Below are 23827 nucleotides of genomic sequence, written 5' to 3'. Positions count from 1 at the left end.
ACAGAAGGCAATAGTATTAATATTCAGCTCAAGAGATTTTAATATTGATTCAGCTCAGTTTAATGACGGTCAGTAGCCCCTTTCACACGTAATAGAAGTAAATTGCCATAAAATTACCGAAACGACTTTACCAGTAAATACAAAAATACACTGTTCACACAGGCAAGAATGTTTCATAATTTTACCAGTAAACGCCATTCACGCATCAATTTGAAAATACCAGTAAATTTTGTGACATCAATACTGGAAAGGACCTCTAAACAGCTGTGCCCCCCTGGTGTTGTGTTTGTTAACATGGAGGTATACGCATTCAGTGTTTTTGTTGATGTTTTAATTTTTGTATCAAATGTTCACATTAATGCAGCTGCTTTTAAAAACTTCAAACCGAACTACACAGAGCAGAGTAAATGCGTTTTCTGCATCAGAATGTTATGACAGGCCCAGAGTAGACGGCTGATGGTGCGTTCACACCAGATGTGAATGAAGCGTTAAGCGTGAGTGATTTACATGCTAAGTCAATGCAAAGATGCGAATAGACATCCTGTGGTGCGAATTGAGCGTTTCGGGCCTTTGACGCGCATAATGCGTGATTCGTGATTTGCGTCATGGGAGGGGCTTCTGCCAGGCGGCTCCAGTCTCGTTGCGAAATGGCTCACATGGATTTTGTTGAGAGGGTAGCTGTGCTTTATGTGCTATGGAAGGCTGAAAAACGGCATAGACTCGTTTGCCGGCTTTAGCTAGCTTCTAGTCTCAATATGTATATATATAGCTCAAATTGAGTAAAGAGCGTTTTTTTACAACTTACCAGATTGTTCGACCTCCTCACTCACTTTCTTCCAAGCAAGATCATTTTTATTCCTGTTTCTATAAAAGTACGAAGATGTATCGTATAGCTTCGGGTATCCACATACAGCGACGATACCTCCATTGTTGTTTCAGTTTTCTGCCTCCGCTCGCTACATCGTAATCACGTTACTACAAGAGCAAGTTCCTGATTGGTTAATGTGGTGCGAATATTTGCCAAAGTTCAAATTTTTCAACTCGCATGATTCGCGCGAATCACGTGTTACGCGCGTCAAATGCCCGAAACACTCAATTCGCGCCGCGTCATTCGCGCAAAACTCGCGAATCGCACCATTTGTGCCGCAGGATGTCTATCGCGTCTATGCATTGACTTAACATGTAAATCACTCCTTAACGATTCATTCGCATCTGGTGTGAACGCACCATTAACATGTAAATCACTCGCGCTTAATGCTTCATTCGCGTCTGGTGAGAACGCACCATCAGATCAGCACTTTCTGAATTCGTAACATGCAGAAAGTGAAAGTAAAAACGGAATGACGGAGTAGTGACGGAGCTTTCGTCATCTAACGCCGCATATTCTCTCAGAGATGACGAGACTTCAACATTATAACGGTATATAGCTAACTGTTTTCATTTATTCTCTTAATACTTCTCTTGTGGCTGTACATAGTGAAAAAAAATATATTTCATGTTAAACAGGTTGTTTTTGAAAGTCGGTGCTTTAAATCGCTTCTCGGCCTTTTGGCTAAGATCAAGTGTAGTATCTGTTCTTATCAGTTTAATATCTGATACGTCCCCTACCCGGGGACTGCACATTAAATTGATTTTTGGATCACGGAGCTGGAGCCGGGGCTTGCTCCGTCCACTCCACGCATCGGCCTGGTATTGCAGTGTCGCCAGGAATGGTGTGCTTCTCCTTTTCGGGGATTGCCGCTCAGGGGAAGTCGTGGCCTAATGGTTAGAGAGTCGGACTCGGTTGCGGGTTCGAGTCTCGGGCTGGCAGGGATTGCAGGTGGGGGGAGTGAATGTCCAGCGCTCTCTCCACCCTCAATACCACGACTGAGGTGCCCTTGAGCAAGGCACCGAACCCCCAACTGCTCCCCGCACGCCGCAGCATAAAATGGCTGCCCACTGCTCCGGGTGTCTGTTCACGGTGTGTGTGTGTGTTCACTGCTGTGTGTGTGCACGTTGGATGGATTAAATACAGAGCACGAATTCCGAGTATGGGTCACCATACTTGGCAGTATGTCACTTAAAAAAAAAATAGGCTAAAGATTATTATTTCAATGATTTTTATTGATGACTGCAGTGTTAATATTTTAAGTATAGGCCTATAATTCATTGTATAATAGACCTGTTTTAAATACCTTTGTAATACTTTTTTAGGTATTGAGGAGTAGGCTAAATAGCCTAATCTTTTGTTATCCTCGCAGCACATCAGTTATTTGGTAATTATTGCGGGGCAAATTAATTCTCAGTGCCACTGCGCTCAACAAGGCAGCCCAAATGACATAACAGACAACGTGCTGTCTGCTTCGCGATAACCTCCCCTTGCTGGGGTGCGTCGAAAGGCATGATCTTGTATCGACGATAGCCAAAGATATTGTCAAAAACATCAATTCTTATTTTTGTTAGGCCTATTATTATTATTATGAAGTTACTTGTATTATTAATAATAGGCCTAACAAAAATAAGAATGTAACAGGTCTACATTAATTGGAAATGGCAAATATCTTAATATTGCCAACAATTCATGTTTTTGACAATATCTTTGGCTATCGTCGATACAAGATCATGCCTTTCGACGCACCCCAGCAAGGGGAGGTTATCGCGAGGCAGACAGCACGTTGCCTGTTATGTCATTTGGGCTGTCTTGTTGAGCGCAGTGGCACTGAGAACATTATATTTCACACACTTTAAGCTCTTTTATTTTCCAAATGTAATAGGACTAGTCGAATCTAATCGTTCGGTTTGTAATGCATACCGAACAGAAAGCCTCGTACCAAACGGTTCAATACGAATGCGTGTATCGTTACACACATCATCTCTTAATGGTAATTTACCAGAAAAAAGACTGTATGTGTGAAAGGGGCTAATGTTGCAAAGTTGATTAATTTTGACATCGTAATCCAGCCCAATTCATTTAAACAATTTACTTTTTTGATCTCATCCGATAGTTTCAATGCAGTCAAACTAATCATACTTCTGACATTTCTTTCATCCTCACTGCAGTAAACTTGAAGTGGATCATCTATATATGTCATACGCTGATATTATGGCAAAAGTAAGTCATAAATCTAACTTTAAGACTTTTATGCCTTTGTTTATAATGCGAGCTGACCTTACGTATCTCTCTGTTCAGAGCTGCCACATTGGTGAGGAGGACGAAGGGGGAGAGGAGGGGGGCGAGGAGCCATCCTTTGAGGTGCGACAGACAGAGATGGTATGGGGGGGCCTGGGGCTGGGTCCATGGGAGTCAGCGGAGCCAACAGCTACAGCTCCTACCACGCACTGAGTGAACACATCCACCCCGCACACTCAATGTCTCTCACTGTGCCTCTCACCCTTTCAGCTCTTCTCTGTCTCTCTTTCTCTTTTCTCTTTATACATGTTGTGGACTGATCTGTGCACTCCTTTGCTGGATTCTGAGTCTTTGTCTCTTTAACAGTGTATATTTGTATTGCATGACTTGAGCGAGTGCAGAGAGATGGCTGCACACAAAACAGATGAAAAAAAAAACCCAGAACAAGACATGCTGAACACATCACAGTTTTAACCAATTTGGCTTCATTTGTAGACTGGCAACAATAAACAGGAAGCTAATAGAGGTGTGAATAGTTTTTCTAGCACTTTCTCCCCAGCTGGGAGGCCAATAATGCAAACTTTTAGCAAAATATGCTGCCTCAGCCCTCAAAACAGCATTGTTGTTCTCTCAGGCTATTTATAGTAGTGTATTATTAGTGCTGTTGATGATTTCTGGAGTGTGTGTATGTGTGTGAGATTTAAGTACGCACTCATACACACACTCACCAAACACCTTAACTGGTCTCCTAATACATTACCAGTCCCACCTCTCCAGAACCTCTTCTCTGTGTTTGTAGGCAGTCGCCTCACTCGCCTGTAGTTTTCCATTCTGTCTGCATCTTTTGTATCTCACAGTTTTACTGACCTACTAAACCTAAGGACTTTTTGTGTCCTTGCTGATATGATTTAAATTCAGAAAATATATCTTCACCTTCTCACCTGGCCAAAAAGATTCAGGTTGTGGGAGCTTCATTTGCTCCATTCCACCTTGTGAGCTGATAACCTACGCAGAATTTTAAAGAGATAGTTTACCCAAAAATGAAATTTACCGCTTCATTTACTCACCCTCAAGCCATCTTAAGTGTATATGACTTTCTTCTTTCAGATGACTCCAATCGGAGTTATATTAAAAAAAAAGTCCTGGCTCTTCTAAGCTTTATAATGACAGTGAATGGGTGTTGATATTCAATAGTCCAATAGACGTCCAATAAAGTATAACCATCCATCATAAAAAGTACTCCACATGACTCCGGGGGTAAATAAAGGCAGAAATTTAAGAAAAATATCCATATTTAAAACTTTATAAACCGTAATCTCTAGGTTCTGCTAACTCTTGTACAAGACATGCTTCCTTTTTTCTTAAAATCATATGGTTTTTGTACGATCCTCATGGTATGAATTTATCTAAAATCGGCGCCTCAAAAAATAGTTACACTTTCCCTTCAAAATGGGTTGGAAATTCTCAACCATAAAATTGCTTCAACCATAAAATGTAGTTTTTAGAATATTTACAGTATGTTTAATAATTATTATTATTGACTATTGTTATATATATCTAAATAATGCAAGAATATTTTGAAAATAAACATAAGACTTGCGCCAGCGCATACCGTATTTTGCCGTTAAAATAGTACTGTCAGGAGTTACTAAAAATGCGCACTGAAGAATTAGCGCTGAAAAGGCATGGACAGTTATTTTTGCACCTCACCTTAATGAATATGCATTTCTAGGCGTTTCCCTTTCAGAAGCAAAATAAAAATTTAAATGAATCACGCAATGCCATTTACTAACATTTGCGTTTGTCAAATTACTGGTATTTGCGCCATTATTTAACGGCCAAAAAAAGCATGTCCTAAAGAAGGCGGTAATTTGCATTGCTCTGTTCATTATGCTGCGTCTGTCTTTTTTAATGTGCACATTGTCAGTAAATCAGAGTTTTCCGCAGAATTTTGCCCTCCCATCGGCGCTTTTATGGAATTGCGCTCTAATGCTAATTTGCCCTGTTTAGTAAATCTGGCCCATAATATCAATTGGTTACTCAAATTACACAGATTCATTTAGGCTTTAATAGCATTGTAACAGAAGGTAGAATAAATGTCTGGGTTGTCATCTAGTAATCATGATAATTGCGACATGGCATGAACGCTGCATAATTGCAATAGGAGTATTATAGAATATTTGTGGTGGTGAAGGTTTTATGAAGGCTGACAGAATTTTCTGGATTTAGATCAGGCCTATATGCGATGGCCTTGTGTGTCTCCAAAAGTGTATCTCCATGTCTTTGTTTTGAATTGGAACAAGTCTTTTTCTCTGTACTCACCAAAGACTACAGTAAAAGCCTGCACAGATACATACAAACACATTCAGAACAACACATTACAGAAAGAATGACATATTTGACACACGCGACATATTTCCACCTAAAACAACAGCTAAAAAAAACCGCACATTTAATTAATCACAAAGATTATCAATACAGTATTAAGTCACACAATTTGTAGGACATGGCCTGGCTCTCAGGGCGGGGTGGGAGTGGGTGGAGCTTCATGCTGGGGTTGGGACGCTTGGGTGCTTTTAGGGGTGGGTTTAGCTTAAAAATCAGCCCGCTTGATGCATTGTATGTACTTGTATAATCCTTTTTGTCAGCAGGGTATCATCACCACCAAATTTCAAATGGGTCACTTCGATAAATGTTCAACTCTACAGAGAACAATTTCTTCCATTTATTGTGAGATATATTATTGTTGTGAATATGCCGTAACAATATGCTACATACAATGCAATATGCTAAGTAGTCTCTAAAACATTGAAAACAATCTCAGACAAGCATTCACAATACAATAACTTAGTATAAATACTGCCGTATACTCAAATGCTTTTAGTTTTGGTTTTCACTTGTGCAGTTTTAACATAAAAATAAAGCTTTTATACACTACCATTCAAAAGTTGGTAAATTAAACAAAATAAAAATAAACTTATTCAGCTATTTTATTTATGTTAAATTGATCAAACATTTAAAGTGTTAAGAAGATTTTAATCAAATACTGTTCTTTTGAACTTTCAATATCATAGAATCCTGAAAAATAAAAAAATCATAGTTTCCGCAAAATATTGAGCAGCACAACTTTACTTTTATTTATAAATTGAAAATACATTTTTTATGTCATACTTTGCTGCCATAAGCTGATTTAGCAGTTGTGGTGTGAGGGTTTGTAAGAAAGTACAGCACCCAGCTGTATAATGTAATTAAAACAGAGGGAAGAGCCAGTAGTATCATACAAATGTGCCTCCCTGTTCACGGAAAGCAGGTCTGCTTGCTGTAGTCTAACGTTTGTGCCAGTCAGCACAACGGCTCAAATAACGGACACATGACTAATAGCACTTGTGGTTTGGATGAGAGAGAGTTTGTAAGCTGTGTGTATGTAGATGAATGAAGAAAAACAAGCATAAGCGCTAACTAAATAAAAACTGGTATAAAAATAGTCAGTTCACCACATTTTCTTTAATAATTTTAATATAACACATTTTAAGGGAGAAACCAAAAGTAGAAAATCAAAAATAGCTTTTTAAATTTTCCTAGATAGAAGTTTTTTAAACTTTACTAGTTACAATTTTAATCATCCTTCTTGTCATATATAACATCTAATTTGTATAAAAATAGTGTAATGCTTAGTGTATGAGTGAGTGGGTGTGTGAGGGTCTTGGGGCAGGGGTATTTAAAGCTGGGCATCATTATGACTGGATTGTTTGTTTTCATCTAATAGGAGAAGGAGATGGAAAAGCAGAGGCTTCTGTACCAGCAGTCCCGTTTACATGACCGCGGAGCGGCTGAAATGGTTCTGCAGATGATCAGTGCTTGCAAAGGTGCACACACAATCACTTACAACACATGCAATTCAACTTTGACAAAAACAAAAAGTAAATGCCAAGTTCTGTCATGAAACTCTAGAGGTGATGGGTCATGAACGCAAATTGATGATATTCACAGCACTACTTGGCACAAGCTGACTGCTTCATGTTATATACGTAGCCAATGAGCTTACTGCTTTACATTTAAATGGTTGGTTAGCATTCACTTGAGCAGTTCGCAGCACGCTTTCAGAGTTCCTTTGTAACCCTTCACCTTCCCCAGCTCCACCTGTATAGGTCTGCTATGGTTATTATACTGTATATGTTATTTGTGCAGCAGCAGTATGTTTTAAATACTCACAGCATCGTATCAGCATATGGATAACCAGTAGCAAGTTCCTGTACTTGCAGCAGCAACAGCAATAATCTCCAACAACAGCAATAACCAGCAGCAGTGTAGTACATCTATTCCGCCAAATACATTAATATCGTCATCTCCAGTACCATGCTAAAATCTTCAGAGATTGTCATGATATAACTATTTTTTGTATTTTTAGTAACTATTCTATTTCAAATAAATGCTGTTCTTTTGAATTTTCTATTCATCAAAAAAATCAGATTCCACAAAAACAGCACAACTGTTTTAAACAACATAATAATAAGAAATATTTCTCACATACCAAATCAGCACATTAGGATGGTTTCGTAATGACCATGTGACACTGAAGACTGAAGAATATCAGTAATAAAATATATTAAAATATATTAATATAAAATAATATATTAAAATAAAACACATTTTAAATTGTAATAATATTTAGTAGTATTTAGGTTTTACTATAGTTTAGATCAAATAAATGCAGCCTTGGTGAGCATAAGGGACTTTTTCCAAAAACAAAAAATCGTATTGGTCCCAAACTTTTGAACTGTAGTGTAGACCTTTCGAGAAAATACCCTTACCAGTTTGACTAACAATCACACAAACTTTGGTCTCTTGTAATGTTTTGTTTTAGGTGAGACGGGAGCTATGGTGTCCTCTACTCTCAAACTTGGCATCTCCATCCTCAATGGTGGCAACAGTGATGTTCAGCAGGTCAGCTGATAGTACTCTCTCTATTAGTACAAGTAATATACCTGTGTTATTTCTTAAATGAAGTTACCATGCTAAGCTTAACAGATTAAATTAACACATTGACAAAACTGTCTTGGTGTCTTGTGACAGAGGATGTTGGACTACCTGAAAGACAAGAAAGATGTGGGCTTCTTCCTCAGCCTACAGGCTCTCATGCAAACCTGCAGGTACATGGCCTTCACTTTCTTTTATTTTATTGTTAACTTTAAAATGATAAGTATTATTTATTTGATAATTATGTTGAACTATAGCAATATTTGCAACAAAAAGTGTCTTCTGCAGTGCTGACAGTGATAGGTATTTGGCAGACTGTAGATGTATGGTATAAATATGGTGTTTTGTTTGTTGACAGTGTTCTGGACTTGAATGCGTTTGAGAGACAGAATAAGGCCGAGGGTCTTGGAATGGTGTCAGAGGAGGGCTCAAGTGAGTCTAACTACACTGAGAACATCACATAGATTCGCATCCTCCGATCTCTCGCCTTTTTAGTGATGAAAGTTGAGTTTAGGACCTATTCACACTATATCTGAATTTTCAGCATGAAAAATTCAGAACGTTCACAACATGATTTAAAGGAGAACAGGAGTATATACTCCTCCGTGCTGATTCATCATACTGCTGTATGATGAACTGTTGGGGTTTTTTCATTCTTAGGCTAAGTTTTTTTTTTTTTTTTTTTTTTTGGTGTTATCTATGAAAGCTTGTGTGAACTAACCTTATCAGAAACGTACTCGGTTACTAACGTAACCTCGGTTCCCTTAGATACGGGAACGAGTACTGCGTCGCTAGACGCTATGGGAAAAACTCCTTTTTCTCCGAGGACTGAAGACTTTTTCAATCACGCAGTGTGACTGCACGGCCATTGGTTCGTGCGGTAATAAAAAATGAACCAATGGCTCGTCAATGGAACTGCACGAGCCTATGGCGGCAAAGCCCGCCAGAGCCCGCCAGAAGGGGCGGGGTCATCTGGCTATATAAGCGGGCGCTTCGCCATAGGAAAACAGGCCAATTCGACTGAAGCGACGACCTGAGTCGTGCAGCTGCATGGCATGGCATAGTACGCAGTACTCGTTCCCGTATCTAAGGGAACCGAGGTTACGTTAGTAACCGAGTACGTTCCCTGTCGATACTACACTCGTACTGCGTCGCTAGACGCTATGGGGAACAAATACAATCCCGCCATGCCATGAAGAGAAACGACAACCGTAAAACTGGCCTTGAGCAGTAAGGCTCAGAGGGACCAATTATGAGCAGGAAGCATCCTGCAGGAGGCATGAGGACCGAACTCTTCAGAGGTCAGTCCAGCCTAGAAATCGTTTCAACGGTCATAAGTACAGCCTCAGCACCAGGAATGGGGCCAAGAGCGTTCTTGGAGAATCAGGCAATGCCTGAGGGGACCGCTTTAAGACAGGTGTGTGCCAACTAAGCAGAGAGAACCCTAGCCTGTAAGGCCGGGACATCCAAGCTATAGAACCTGGCAAATGTGGACGGCGAGGCCCAGCCGGCCGCCGCACAAATGTCTGCCATAGACACACCACTAGACCACGCCCAAGAAGAGGCCACGCCTCTTGTGGAATGAGCTCTCACTCCAATGGGGCTCTGGAGGCCCAGGGAGGAGTATGCTAGTGCGATAGCGTCAACTAACCATCGAGATATTCTGTGCTTTGTGACCGGAGACCCTTTGGTGCGGCCGCCAAAGCAGACAAAGAGTTGTTCCGTCTGCCTAAATGGCGTGGAACGCTCGATGTATATTCTCAATGCCCTGACTGGGCAGAGAAGGTTGAGCTCTTGGTCCTCCTCAGAAGAGGGGAGCGCAGAGAGCGTAATAACCTGGGCTCTAAACGGAGTGTAGAGCGCCTTAGGAACATAGCCGTGTTTTGGTTTTAGGACGACCTTAGAGTCGTTAGGCCCAAACTCAAGACAGGCAGGGTTTATAGAGAGAGCCTGCAAGTCACCTACTCGCTTTACCGATGCTAGCGCCAGTAGCAGAGCGGTTTTGAGCGACAGTGTTTTTAAGCTTGCAGATTGTAGTGGCTCAAAAGGAGGGCCCTTAAGGGCTCTCAGGACCGTGGGCAGGTCCCATGCAGGGACTGTGAGGGGTCGGGGCGGATTGAGCCTCCGAGATCCCTTCAGAAAACGGACAACCAGGTTGTTCCGGCCCACCGACTGTCCGGCTATAGGAGCGTGAGGGGCTGCTATAGCTGCCACGTAGACTTTGAGCGTGGAAGGGGCGCGGCCCTTATCCAGCAGCTCCTGTAGATATGACAATATCACTGATATGTCACATGTTGTCGGGTTTTTACCGCGGGCTTGACACCAGGCGGAGAAAACCGACCATTTAGAGGCATAGAGGCGTCTCGTGGACGGGGCTCTAGCCTGTTCAATGGTGTTCATGACATTCTCGGGGAGATCTACTGAGTCCCATCGAGTGCCCATAGATGCAGGTCCCACAGCTTGGGCTGGGGGTGCCAGATCGTTCTGTTCGCCTGGGAGAGGAGGTCTCGCCTCAGGGGAATAGGCCACAGAGCCGCTATTAGCAGCTGCGATAACTCCGGGATCCAAAGCTGGTTCTTCCCGAGTGGGGCCACTAGAAGCACTTTGTGCTTGCATTCCCTGATCCGCCTGATTACCTGAGGAATCAGAGCGATCGGGGGAAAAGCGTAAAGAAGGAGGTTGGGCCATTCGTGGGCCAACGCGTCCTTGCTCTTCGAAAAATAAATCTGGCAGTGAGAGTTGTCTTTGGAGGCGAAGAGGTCGACCTCTGCCCTGCCAAAGATTCGCCAGATTTCTTGAACCGTCTGTTGGTGGAGCATCCACTCTTCTGAGGGGACATTGTTCCGAGAGAGCATGTCTGCTCCTTGGTTCAGAATGCCGGGCACATGAGCTGCTTTCAGTGAACGCAGGTTGAGATGTGCCCATAGTAAGAGGCGCTCTGCCATCTCGAAAAGGCGTTTCGAGGTGAGCCTACCCTGGCGATTTATGTACGACACCACCGTCATGCTGTCCGAGCGGACTAGCACGTGGTGACCCTTCAGGACTGGCAGGAAGAACTGAAGAGCTCGACATACTGCTTCCATTTCGAGGCAGTTGATGTGCATTTGTCCTTCTGCGTTCGTCCAGGAGCCGAAGGTCGGTTTGCCGTTGCACAGAGCTCCCCAACTGGTGTTGGAAGCATCTGTTGTAACAACCTTCCTTCTGTAAACCAAACCCATTGTCACGCCTTGTTTGAACCATTGTAGGTTCCTCCAGGGGACCAGGGCTGACACGCAGGCCCGGTTCACCCTGACACGAATGCGTCCATGACGCCACGCATGAGGCGGAATTAGAGGTTTCAGCCAGTACTGAAGGGGTCTCATCTTGAGAAGGCCCAACCAAAGAACTGGCGATGCGGAGGCCATGAGGCCCAGCATTCTTTGAAACGATTTGAGTGGGTAGGAGGCTCCAATCTTGAAGGAAGCCGCGAGCTGCCGTATGGCCAGAACGCGATCTGGCGCGACTTTCGCCTTCATGCGGGCGGAGTCGAAAACTGTCCCCAGGAACGAAGTTCGTTGGCTGGGGGACAGGGAGCTCTTGGCTAAATTGATCCTGAGTCCCAAGTTCTCCACCTGAGGAGGAGGGACCTGTGTGCTACCAGCTCTGCCTCTGACTGTGCCAGAATGAGCCAGTCGTCGAGGTAATTCAGGACATGGATTCCCATCTGTCTCAGAGGGGAGAGAGCCGTGTCTATGCACTTCGTAAAAGTGCGGGGAGCTAGAGCCAGCCCGAAGGGCAGGACCGTGTATTGATAAGCCACACCCTCGAAGGCGAATTTCAAGAATCGTCTGTGATGGGGGGCTATCTGGATGTGAAAATAAGCGTATTTCAGATCCAGCAAAAAGAACCAGTCCTCTGGGCGAATTAGCGAGAGAATCTGCTTCAATGTAGTCATTCTGAATGGCCGTCTCATGAGGGCGCGGTTCAGACGTCTGAGATCGAGGATGGGCCGGAGGCCGCCATCCTTTTTGGGGACGAGGAAATAACAGCTGTAGAAGCCTGATTCACTCTGAGCTGGGGAAACTATTTCTATAGCTCCTTTCACCAGCAATTTCTCCACCTCGGCTCGCAGAACGTGAGCGTTGCTGCTTCGCACTAAGGTGGGGACCCTGTCGCTGTACCGCGGGGGGTCCTCGAGCGAATTGAAGCGTATAACCTCTTTCTATAATCCCCAGAACCCACTGTGACACTCCGGGGATGGCCTGCCAGGCCTCGGCCCGTGTGGCAAGGGTGTTGGAATTAATTTGGGTGGCGAGTCGCCGTGTGGGGACTCGACACACCTGTTAAGAGAAAATTATTCCTTTGAGAATGTTTGTGTTTTATTTTTCCTCACTATAGTAGTGATCGGCTGTGTGGGCGCTATATAAATGGGCCCAGTTCACAACAGTATGTACACAAACACATTGCCGTCGACACACCGAGCTAAACGGGGTGTTCAGAGGCGTGACAGAGGCCATTTTGGGTGGCGAGTCGCCGTGTGGGGACTCGACACACCTGACAAGAGAAAATTATTCCTTTGAAAATGTTTGCGTTTTATTTTTCCTCACTATAGAAGTGATCGGCTGTGTGGGCGCTATATAAATGGGCCCAGTTCACAACAGTATGTACACAAACACATTGCCGTCGACACACCGAGCTAAACGGGGTGTTCAGAGGCGTGACAGAGGCCGTTTCGCGGCGCTAGACTCAATGCTTCCATCAAGAGAGCAGTTAACTCCCCCGTGGGCGGGGTCTAGAGTCTGAACCTGACAGAGATAATCATAATGACAGCCCTTTCTATCAATCTGCCTAAAAAGATCAAACCACTCATTAGAAGAGGGGTGCTGATGATCCTTGTGTGTTAACACCCTGGCAGATCAAAAACTGATGCACGCATCCCATCAGATCCGTTCGTAGCGGACGAGGGGAGGCAGGGCAAGACACAGACTGTCAGCTGTCAGATCAAAGCTGTATGGAGAGTGAAACACGGGGCTTTGGCCAGCGTAAATTCACTCAAGCTTGAACGCTCAAACCCGCGATTTGATATTTCTTCTCCGAGGTAACTGGGAGGGGAGAAATACGAGAGCAGGGGAGGCGGGGCCAACTTCGTTGAAGTAGTACAACCGCGAGCGCAGCAAGGACAGCTTAATAGTGAAAATAGCGCGAGCAGATCAAAGAGCTGCGAGAGGCGCTAATCCTTAGTGCAAACACACCGGCAGATCAAAGCGCTGTGTGCAGAGTGAAACAGGCGGGGCTATGCCAGCGCGCAAAAATCACTCGAGCCTGCCCGCTCAGCCCCGCGATCTCTCAGTTTACAGAGAGTGAGAACGGGGAAGGCGGGGCCAACCAGCGCAGTATTGTAAGATCTGTATAAATGGATTGTGCCACTCAGTGCGATGAGGAGCGCTGATCCTAGCGTGTTTAACACACTCCGGCAGATTAAAGTGAGCACACGAGATAAACTGACGTGCAATCACTCAAGCCTGATCGCTCCGCTCCGCGAGTTAAGTGTTCCTTCCTACGAGGTGTCTGGGAGAAGAGGAACATGAAAGCGGGGAAGGCAGTGGCGCCTTATAGTGAGCGAATCAGGGGCGGCTTTCGACGAAAGCAGTCTGTTTGTGAGGGAGCAGCTTTAGCGACTCACACGCACACACACAAAGCTGTCAAAGATAGCTTTCTACTCCGGTCCGCCCAAGAGGATATAGCCGCTCATGTAACGAGGGGCGGTGATTCTCACGTGTAATAACACTGGCGGAACAGAGCGCTGCGGTAAGAGTGAGCACGCGGGCTCTTGAGCCGGCGTGGGATCACTCAAAACCGGTTATTTAGCCCCGTGGCCCTATCGTTTCATTCTCCGAGCTTGCTGAGAGAGAGGAAACGGAAGAGCGGAGCTGCCTTGCTAGAAGGCCAGCGAGTGGAGAAGAGCGAGACTCATACTCGACTGAGCATTCCGTCTCAATGAACGCGCAGTCTGTGTGGGCGTTGCCCACAGAGGCGAAGCGCTCACTGCCCTTCTGCATCGTGCAGAATCCCCTGCACGAGCCACACTCGCAGTGCGACATTTGCAACAACGTCGCTTGAAATTTGCTCTTTCAGAGAAATTTGATTTTAGACTCACCGGATGGCCGCAGGGGACGAGGCTGGCATCTGCACAGGTCGCTGGAGCGGCTCGAAGAGCAGGCAGAGCAGCGAGAGGGTGCAGAGTAAAAGGCAGCTTCTATCCGCAGCGAGGCGTTTCTACGGCGAGCGTCTTCCAGTCTCGAGTGTCAGCGAAGGGATGATCGTCGTCGCTGAAGGAGAATTGATCTGTTTTCCTATGGCGAAGCGCCCGCTTATATAGCCAGATGACCCCGCCCCTTCTGGCGGGCTCTGGCGGGCTTTGCCGCCATAGGCTCGTGCAGTTCCACTGACGAGCCATTGGTTCATTTTTTATTACCGCACGAACCAATGGCCGTGCAGTCACACTGCGTGATTGAAAAAGTCTTCAGTCCTCGGAGAAAAAGGAGTTTTTCCCATAGCGTCTAGCGACGCAGTACGAGTGTAGTATCGACAGGGAACTGCATAGGTTAAATTAAATGTTCTTGTTTTCATAAATACAATAAAATATTTTCACAATTATTGCTGATAATAGATTGTTGGTTTACTATATGTCCAAACTGCAGAAAATAAATAATAGTTTTTTAGTTGAATTTCGTAATCAGTATTTTTGTCTTGTTTCGTGTATAAATATCTATCTTACTTGAGAAGACAAATTGTATAAATAGACTTGTTTTCAGAAAATAGATATTTTTAAAGTTTATTTTCTTTCCAATTGGCATTTTTACTTGTCTGAAGCATAAATCTAACAAAATTTAATCAGGTGCATGCTTTGCTATTGGTGAGAGAAAAATAAACTTAATTCAATATATATTTCTTGAAAACAAGTATTAATATTTTAGCTTTGCTTGTTTAGATATTTTTTTACTGCAAAACTATACAAAAATATTGATTAAGGACATTATTTTTTGCAGTTTTGTACTTTGTCATGTGCTTTTTGGTCCACAGGTGACATTTCCACACTGAATATGTAAGACTTAGACTCTGATTGCGTAAGAATGTTTAATGTGTATTATCTTTGTTTCTTACAGAACCATCATAGTGTAACTGTTTGTATTGGTCTGTTATATTTCACATGCCGGAAGTCTACAATCCTGCAATGTCCAACTCACAGCCTCTTTCTCCCTACCACCATCACTCCATCCCCAACTTCCCCGTATATGCCTCTCCTCTCCTTCTTTCCTCCTTCTTGTTTTTCAGACATCAAGCTAGAATGTGGTAAATAATCTTGTCTCTATATATTTATCGTCACTCCCTCTTTCCTTCTGTCCAATCTCCTCCTGTCTTCCTCCTTTTTTCAGCTCTTATATTGTGAAGATCTCCTTTCGTTGGCGTGTAGTTTACCTGCATTTCATTTCGTGCTCAAGGGAACTTGAAAGAGAACTTTTCAGTCATTGCAAAGGTTTTGGGGCAGTCAACTCCTTTACGACTCTTATAAAACAATACATGGATTCCACATTATGTAATAGTAATGCAATTCTTATCATTTGAATCCTGTTTTCAGAGAAGTTTTCTTATACAGCTTGTCCTTTTATATGCAATGGCTGTAAAGTTTCTTTGCACTTTGCCCTTGAGTGCTTCGTCACAGATCTACTGTAACTCCAGCATTCATTGACTGATTGAGAGGAAAGAAAGACATTTGTCCTTTCTTTTCTGATCAGTTTTCTCTGAGGAGATCACAGAGAACTGTGGTGACTAGAGTCACCAAAACCATGAAATGATTTGCAGATTCAGGAAACTCCCCAAGTCCTTTATCTCCTGAAATGTGCCATCTAACATTATTTGAACCATTCTTTCAAATAATGAGGTGCCATGCTTACTTCAGAAGAACAAACGTGTCTGACATGGCACAGTATACCGTAGACCGTATATCTAGTGTTTAGTCTCTAGAGCATTTTTTGCCCTTCATTAGTGGTCATCAGTAACATTAACAAAACCCATCTTCCATTTCATTCTTATAAAGTTGCCCAGATTTGCTCTCCATAAATTGCTCTCCATAAAATTTTCCAAATCTTGTCTTACACCTTTTGTGCTTTGGACATGAATAATCAAATCATTTTGAGTAGAAGTGTGCTATTAGTTTATTAAGTAGGTTTGAAGTCCTTTTTGGCCTGGTGGACGATAAAACAATTGTAAACCCAGTCACCCAAAATGCCCTGTCTTGAACTTGCAACACCCTAGGAACCCTCAAGGGGCCAGATTCATGAAAAAAATTAATAAACTACTATTTTCTTATTATTTCTATCTTAAGAATACAGTATTTTTTATATTGATGTATAAAGAATGTTTTGAAGACTGGTGAATTTAAATTACTTAAAGCTCTTAAAAATCAAATGACCACAAAAATCAATGCAGGCAGCACAAAATGACCACTTTTGAGTAGTTGAACAGCGAGTCTTGGGCAAGAAGCGCCATACTGCCATTATTGTATGGGGAAAACATTTTTGTTCAAGAATTGCTATTAGGAACATTTTTCTTATATCTTAAGAAGATTTGTTTGTGAATTTGGCCCCAGAAAACTCAAGCAAATGCTTAGCAATGTTAAACCCCATTAGAGTGATCCAATTTTGAGAACTTTATGGCGAGCATTTCAAAGTGAATATCGTGAAGAGTTGAACAGGCCTACAAATTAATGGACATAATTGAAAGTTTTTAAATTAACAGCTTGCTGATTTAACATTTATTCATGCTTTATAGTTATATGACTTGACTTATACCCTACTAGCCAGTGCATCCTGAAACTAGATGGCCAAAATATAATGCATGATTTCTATGACAAAACAATAGTATTTTATTAATTATTGTAATTGAATTAAATTATACTGTAATTAACAATACATTTGCATATGTTATTTATTTGAATTGTGTTTTAATTACATAGCAGTGCACTCATAAAGATGTAACCAGTGTTTTTTTTTATTCTAATTTCCATTTTTGGGGGATTTGAAGTTTTGTGACACCTGTTTTAATTGTTTCAATGTTTCTTTTTAGCTAACCTCGTTTCCAGATACTCACACTCGGACTGATATATATTGAGCACTAAATCTGTGTGATGTGTATTAAATGTATTACTTCCCATTTCTTGACATCTTTGTTTGTATTTTTTTTTTTTTTTTTTTTCAGAAAATAGGTCTTATAAGATTATCCTTTTTTCCACACAATGGTATTTTTCATGTTTTTCTTATTAGTCTTACTCTTGTCAAATAGCATCTTATTGCACCACATATATTTCTTAGCACCTTACCTCTGGCTCATCTCTCCCCTCCACTTCTCTCCCACACCTCCAGGAGTGCAGTAGATCTGTTTTGCATGATTGTGTGTCTGTGTGCTGTTTTTTGTTCAGGTCTTGTTTGATAAGACCAAAACTCTTCTCCATTTGTGTCCTTCATGAAGATCTCACTGTGTAGTGTCAATTGCGATTATCCATGTTCCATGTCTGTTATATCCCTATGTACACGGTGGCGTTTTCTATCAGTTAGTGTATAAATGTTATAAATGTCCCTTCAAAGTAGCTGTACTTTCAATGTGTGATCTATCAGACTGTATGTGTGTGTCTACTAGTGTTGCCATTCTGGGAGAGGGGAGGGCTTTAATCTGTGGATTCAATGTGGACGTCAGGTCTCTGCCTCCCCTTTCCACGTTTGCTGGTCTGATCTGCAGTGAACAGCTAAACTGATGTGGAACAGCAGGTCTATGTGGTTCATTAACATGCTAATAGCTGGAGTAGAAGTGCTGTGAAGTGGTTATTCTCACAGAACACAGACATCCTAATCACCCTGAATAGAGAAGCGATAGTTCACCCAAAAATGAAAATGATCATTTATCATATCATTATTCACTCACCCTTGTGTCGTTCCAAACCCATATGATGTTATTTTTTTCTGTGAAACAAGATTGATAAATGTCAACTAGCATTCAAAAGTTTGGGGTCAGTAAAAAAATATTTTACTGATTGTTCAGAAATTATTAAAAAAGGATGCATTAAATTGATCAAAAGTGACAGTAAAGACATTTATAAAATTTCTGTTTCAAATAAATGCTTTCTATTCATGAAAAGTCCTGAAAAAAATTATTATGGTTTCCAGCACAGGCATTTTCACCATTAATAGTAATAAGAAAAGTTTCTTTAGCAGCAAATCAGCATATTAGAATGATTCTAAAGGATCATGTGACACTGAAGACTGGAATAATTATGCTGAAAATTGCTTTTTACATCACAGAAATATATAAAAAATCAAAACAGTTATGTTTAACTAATAGCATTTCACAATTGTACTGTTTTAATTTATTTTAATCAAATAAATGTAGCATTGGTGAGCATAAGAGGCTTTTTTTTAAACATTAAAAATCTTACTAACCCCAAACATTTGAATAGTTTTGAATAATGCTACATGCTGAAGTCGTCCCTAGTAAAAAACAAAACAAAAAAAAACTCATAAGTAGTTTAATATATTACTATGTTATTATACTATATTATATACTATCTACTATATCAATATACTATGTATAGTTTAAATCTCTTAACATATTTACTGACATATCACTTACTGATATAAAAATTCAAATTAAACTTTATTTGGAGTACTACTTGTGCACAATGCACATTTCTTGATGTTAAGCCTAAAATGTGTTTTAATGTTACAATTGATGAGGATTGTATGATCTTTCATAAATATCAGTGTTTAAAAGCAAGATATTTAAAGTGTACCTGAAGTATACTTGCAATAGTTGCACTTTAGTACAATCAAATATACTTCAGCATATCTTTAGCTGGACTTCAGCACTACTTCTGCACAATTAAAGTGCATTAAATTAGTTTTTCCAGTTTAGCAGACTTTAGGTATACCAGTTTAGCCTACTGAAAGTACAATTGCAGGGTATTTTATTAAGTACACAATACATATGATGAAGTATGTGTAGTATGCTTAGCATGAAATGAACGTATTTCAAATTTATTTTAAAATATTTATTTTTCACTAGGGGTATTATATATATATATATATATATATATATTATATATATATATATATATATATATATATATATATATATATATATATATATTTTTTTTTTTTTTTTTTTTTCAAATAAATTCAAAACTTCCCTTCTTCCGGAACTCAGATTGCATGGAAAATAGCATATCGGTTTAAAATAATACAAGGGAAGTAAACAATGACAAGAGTTTTATTTTTGGGTTAACTATCGCTTTAATATAAAAAAGAAAAGAAAAAGAAAATCTCATACAGTAAAGCGCTGTTCAGGAGTTCTTCTCGCACATTCATGCTGTGTGTTTGTGTGTGTCCCTGTTTAGAAGAGAAAGTGATGGCGGATGATGAATTCACTTGCGACATTTTCCGCTTCCTGCAGCTGCTCTGTGAAGGCCACAACAACGGTGAGCTTCCTGAGATGTAGACTAATTCTTCTCAATACTTTGTTTGAAGAGAAAATCATGAAATCATAAAAAGACGTGTTCCAAAAACATGAACATTTCAGTTCAAATTTTGCCTTTACCCCTTGCCTTTACATGTACACTACATATACACTGTAGCAATTTAACTTTGATTCACCAAGAACAGATTAAATTGATCAAAATTAACAGTAAAAACACTTTTAAAAACATATTTTTGATCAAATAAATGCAGCCTTGGTAAGCACAGTGACTTCTTTCAAAAGCATGAAAAATCTGACTGATCCCAAGCTGGTAGTGAAAATGTGTGAAATACCTAATTATTTAAAAGAGCAGCTGGTTTTGCATGACCATCTTTCTCCAGATTTCCAGAACTATCTGCGTACACAGACAGGCAGCACAACAACGATCAACATCATCATCTGCACTGTCGACTATCTGCTCAGACTGCAGGTATAGCTTCATCTCGCCTGTCTTCCTCTACATATACTAGCACCAAAAGTATTTGGACACTTAAAAATGTGTCATTGCATTTGAAGGAATATTGTCTTCTTTTCTGTCTCAGGAGTCTATCAGTGACTTCTACTGGTATTACTCCGGGAAGGATATCATTGATGAACCAGGCAAGAGAAACTTTTCTAAGGCAATGACGGTTGCTAAACAGGTTTTCAACAGCCTGACAGAGTATATCCAGGTACTGACATCACCGCTATATGCAGTCAAGCTCTTTCAAACTTGCAAATGTCCATCTTTAACATAGTTTTAGTTTTTTGTTTGTTTCTTCACCATAGGGGCCTTGCACTGGTAATCAGCAGTCTCTGGCTCACAGCAGATTGTGGGATGCCGTGGTGGGCTTCTTGCACGTGTTCGCACACATGATGATGAAGCTAGCACAGGTAGGAACACACGTTGAGCGCACACACACCCCTAACGTGACTGATAAATCTTATTATATTGATCAAATTTATCGCATCTAGAAGACCCCGGATATTTCCTGGAAAGGTTCCGTCAACACTGAATCAGTATCATCTGTATGTTGGCTTATTGTGACATTAAAATACTTGTCATTGAGTTTTGCCTAATCTAAAATCAAAACCTAATTTCACCAGCTTTACACAGAGGAAATCAGAGAAAAAAAATGCATTATTTATTTATTAAGTATTGCTGCAAAAATTGTTTGTGAAAGTGTTTTTAAGAGCAGTGAAAAACTGAGAGCTTTCCTGTAGCTCAAATAGTAGAGCATGGCGCTAGCAACGCCAAGGTCATGGGTTCGATTCTCAGGGAAAGCAAGAGCTGATCAAATGTAAAAAACTGTAACTTGAATGCAATATAAGTCGCTTTGGATAAAAGCGTCTGCTAAATGCATAAAAATGTAAAGAGCAGGAATATTCGGTTGTTAAATCAGTTGAAAGCTTTTCTCAGATGTTCCAAATGTTCATTTTTATAGTGTTTGAGTTGCATTGAGCTTATAATTTGTGCAACAGAATAGAAGTCAAAATGCATGTCATACATGTACATACTTATATATTCTATATAAATATGATCAGAGTAGACTAATGAAGTTTTGGAGGTTGCAGTTTTTTCTCAGTACTAATGTTTAGTTTTTACTGTGCATAGTCTAATTAATTCATTTATTAAAATCTGTTTTATTTAATACTTTTTTTAATAAGTTACTGATCCATTTACTAATTTGGTGTTGACTGTGGTTATTAACTCCCTGAGTCAGTTTGTACCCGTTTATATCATAAATTATAGATATAGAAGAAACCTTATGGAATATTGGAGTATTAAAACATATAAGGAGACTCGGGGCCACTTTTACTAAACAGGGCAAATTAGCGTGAGAGCGCAATTCTCTGATGGGTGTTGAAATTTCTGCAGGTGATTTACTAACAAATGCACAATTTGAAGAACACACATGTAACATCTCATTTACATATCGACCAACACAATATACCAAGCATAGTCGCAAATAAAGAATAAAAAAATAAAGAAGCCACAATATGTTGAAAAGAACCGGAGGCCAAAAAAATAAACGGTTGCAAGAAGTTTTCATAGACCTGGAATTGCTTGACTTCTCCTAGCTGAGGGATCCAAGTCATCTTTTATTTCTTGAAGCAAATTAAAAATAACATGGTTTGGCAAATGATATGGGTTCAGATAATGGATGATGAACCAATGAATGGATGAGCTTAAGCACACGTGTGGTTTTGTTTACAATTTCTGGTTCACTTGCAAAAAGGGCAGTGCGAAAGCGAACCGCACCAAATAAAAAAAGTCAGCATTGTATTTGGTCCGGACGAAACAAGTGAACTAGCGGACTTTCCTGGTGTGAATACGCCCTAAGATTTTAATTGCGGTTTAAATAGAGTAGAATTTGTCTGATTGTGGTATTTATCGGTTAATTGGTTGATCACTATTTCCAAACTTTTTTATAGTGGATTATTGAATGGATTGCATTTCACACTGTTGTTATTCTATTATATAAATGTTTAGTCCAGTATCGCCACTAATCCATGAATGTGGAACATGTTCACAGTGTGACGTGAATGTTGATGCTCTAGTAATCTTTAATCATGCCTTGTTTCTCTTAACCTCTTTGTTGTGTTGTTTGATTTTGTTCTGTGTGTTACACATCTGGTACCTGTGTACTGCATTTTTGTATTTCTTAAAATTGAGAATCTCTCCCACTCTCTCAAAAATGCTTCAAAAAAACGCTTCAAAAATGTGAATATGGCTGATTTACTTGTCTCCAGTCTGTCGAAAGATCAGTGCCCACCTATTGAAGTTGGTTTTTAAAAGACAAATTGACACGGTTGTGTTTTATATTATAGGTGATGCCTACAAAAGGCCAACTTAACTGTAATGAGATTATTTTTCAACTAACCTTACTTAATTTGAATAGAAAACAGCTTTGCCTTGGTTCTGCATAACTAGAAGTGAGAGATTATAAAAAACAGACATGCAAAAAAAAATGGAATTAGTGAATGTATTTAAAAGGAATTGACTGAATGTAAGAGAGTGGGAGATACAAAATCAATACAAAAATGTATTAAAAATGTTGATGGGTAACATTTTTATTCTGATGTGTAACCCTGCCAGATGCACCCTGACCCTGGACTCCGAAATGGCGTAAGGATCTTTGTTTTTGCTTCCATCTTACGCACTGCTTTCTACACCCGTGTACAGTACACAGAACAGTTTCTTCTTTGCTTCCTGTTTCCGTTGTATTGCTTATGTGTCGGCACGTTTTCTGCAAGTGTTTTCACTTGCATTTTTTGTCATGTACATTCCTTCTGTCCCCACTGTATCAGTGTTGAATTTCTGAAAGCAGTCTTAACCTTGTTGGGTTTATTTTGATATACTGGAGCTGAGGGAGGTGTCACTATGCTATGTTCCTGCTGTTGCTCACTTGTAGAGGAAATTTATTTCCCTCGACCTGCACTGTTACTCTTTTCAAAAACATACAATATGTCTCAAGAAAATCTGTACAATACTGCGTAAATCTCACAAAACCTGTCAAGATCACATCTGGGTCACATTTTAAAAGTATGAAATAATTTTATATATGTTTTATTTTCATTGTGTATGTGTATTTTTTCAATTACATTTAGCCTAAACCAAATGATATTAATTGTAACACTGTATTATGAATCTATGAATATAATTTAAATTTGTGTCTTTGAAGCAATATACCATTTCATTTTTTCTTGCTTTTGGTTTTGCAGTTTTGTGAGATTCATCTAATCTTTCTTAATGTGGATGTGCAGGCCTTTGTGCTCTTTTGTTGTTAAACATGTTAGTGTGTATACTGTGTTTTCAGGTGTGTGTGATATTGTTCTGTATGAAAGACTTTGTGTCTGCTGGCATTCCTTCATATGCTTTAGACCATTAGCTAGGCACATATAAAATGTGCTTGCAAAAAAACCTAGTTATTTATTGTTAATAATAGGAATTACATATTATGCCACTTTATGGCATTATCTTGCAGATACAATATCATAAAAAAATATGACAGCCCTCATCTATGCCAGGAGCTGACATCTGCTTCTGGCTGTTTTATCTTCATATCCGTCTTTAAATGTCCCTGTGTTAGATGTTAGGTTACAGTATGTGATGCTATGTTTGTGTTTGTTTATAAACGCAAACCCAGGATCATTTCTGGAGTAGAACACATTCTGAGGTAAGCTGAGAGTAGGTGAAATTTGTCCCAATAGTGC

The 23827-nt window shown here is 40.4% G+C and overlaps 1 protein-coding gene across 1 annotated transcript in view; it reads left to right on the top strand.

Moving 5' to 3' along the window:
• Window positions 1-23827, top strand: part of LOC306843166 (ryanodine receptor 1-like) — a gene marked incomplete at both ends in the record, with an annotated part of 110764 nt that overhangs the window by 77331 nt on the left and 9606 nt on the right. The window contains 13 exons of the mRNA XM_079374465.1: window positions 3040-3091; window positions 3170-3250; window positions 6876-6975; window positions 7974-8053; window positions 8183-8259; window positions 8445-8518; window positions 15401-15418; window positions 19512-19592; window positions 19972-20060; window positions 20173-20301; window positions 20399-20503; window positions 22710-22739; window positions 23761-23790. Of these exons, the coding sequence (XP_079230591.1) occupies window positions 3040-3091; window positions 3170-3250; window positions 6876-6975; window positions 7974-8053; window positions 8183-8259; window positions 8445-8518; window positions 15401-15418; window positions 19512-19592; window positions 19972-20060; window positions 20173-20301; window positions 20399-20503; window positions 22710-22739; window positions 23761-23790 (946 nt within the window). The remainder of the gene's footprint in view (window positions 1-3039; window positions 3092-3169; window positions 3251-6875; window positions 6976-7973; window positions 8054-8182; window positions 8260-8444; window positions 8519-15400; window positions 15419-19511; window positions 19593-19971; window positions 20061-20172; window positions 20302-20398; window positions 20504-22709; window positions 22740-23760; window positions 23791-23827) is intronic.

The sequence above is a fragment of the Barbus barbus genome (genome assembly GCF_936440315.1).
Source record: "Barbus barbus genome assembly, chromosome: 23".
Classification (NCBI taxonomy): Eukaryota; Metazoa; Chordata; class Actinopteri; order Cypriniformes; family Cyprinidae; genus Barbus; species Barbus barbus.
Note: the sequence above shows the minus strand (reverse complement) of the source record. Positions and strands in the feature narration are given on the sequence as shown.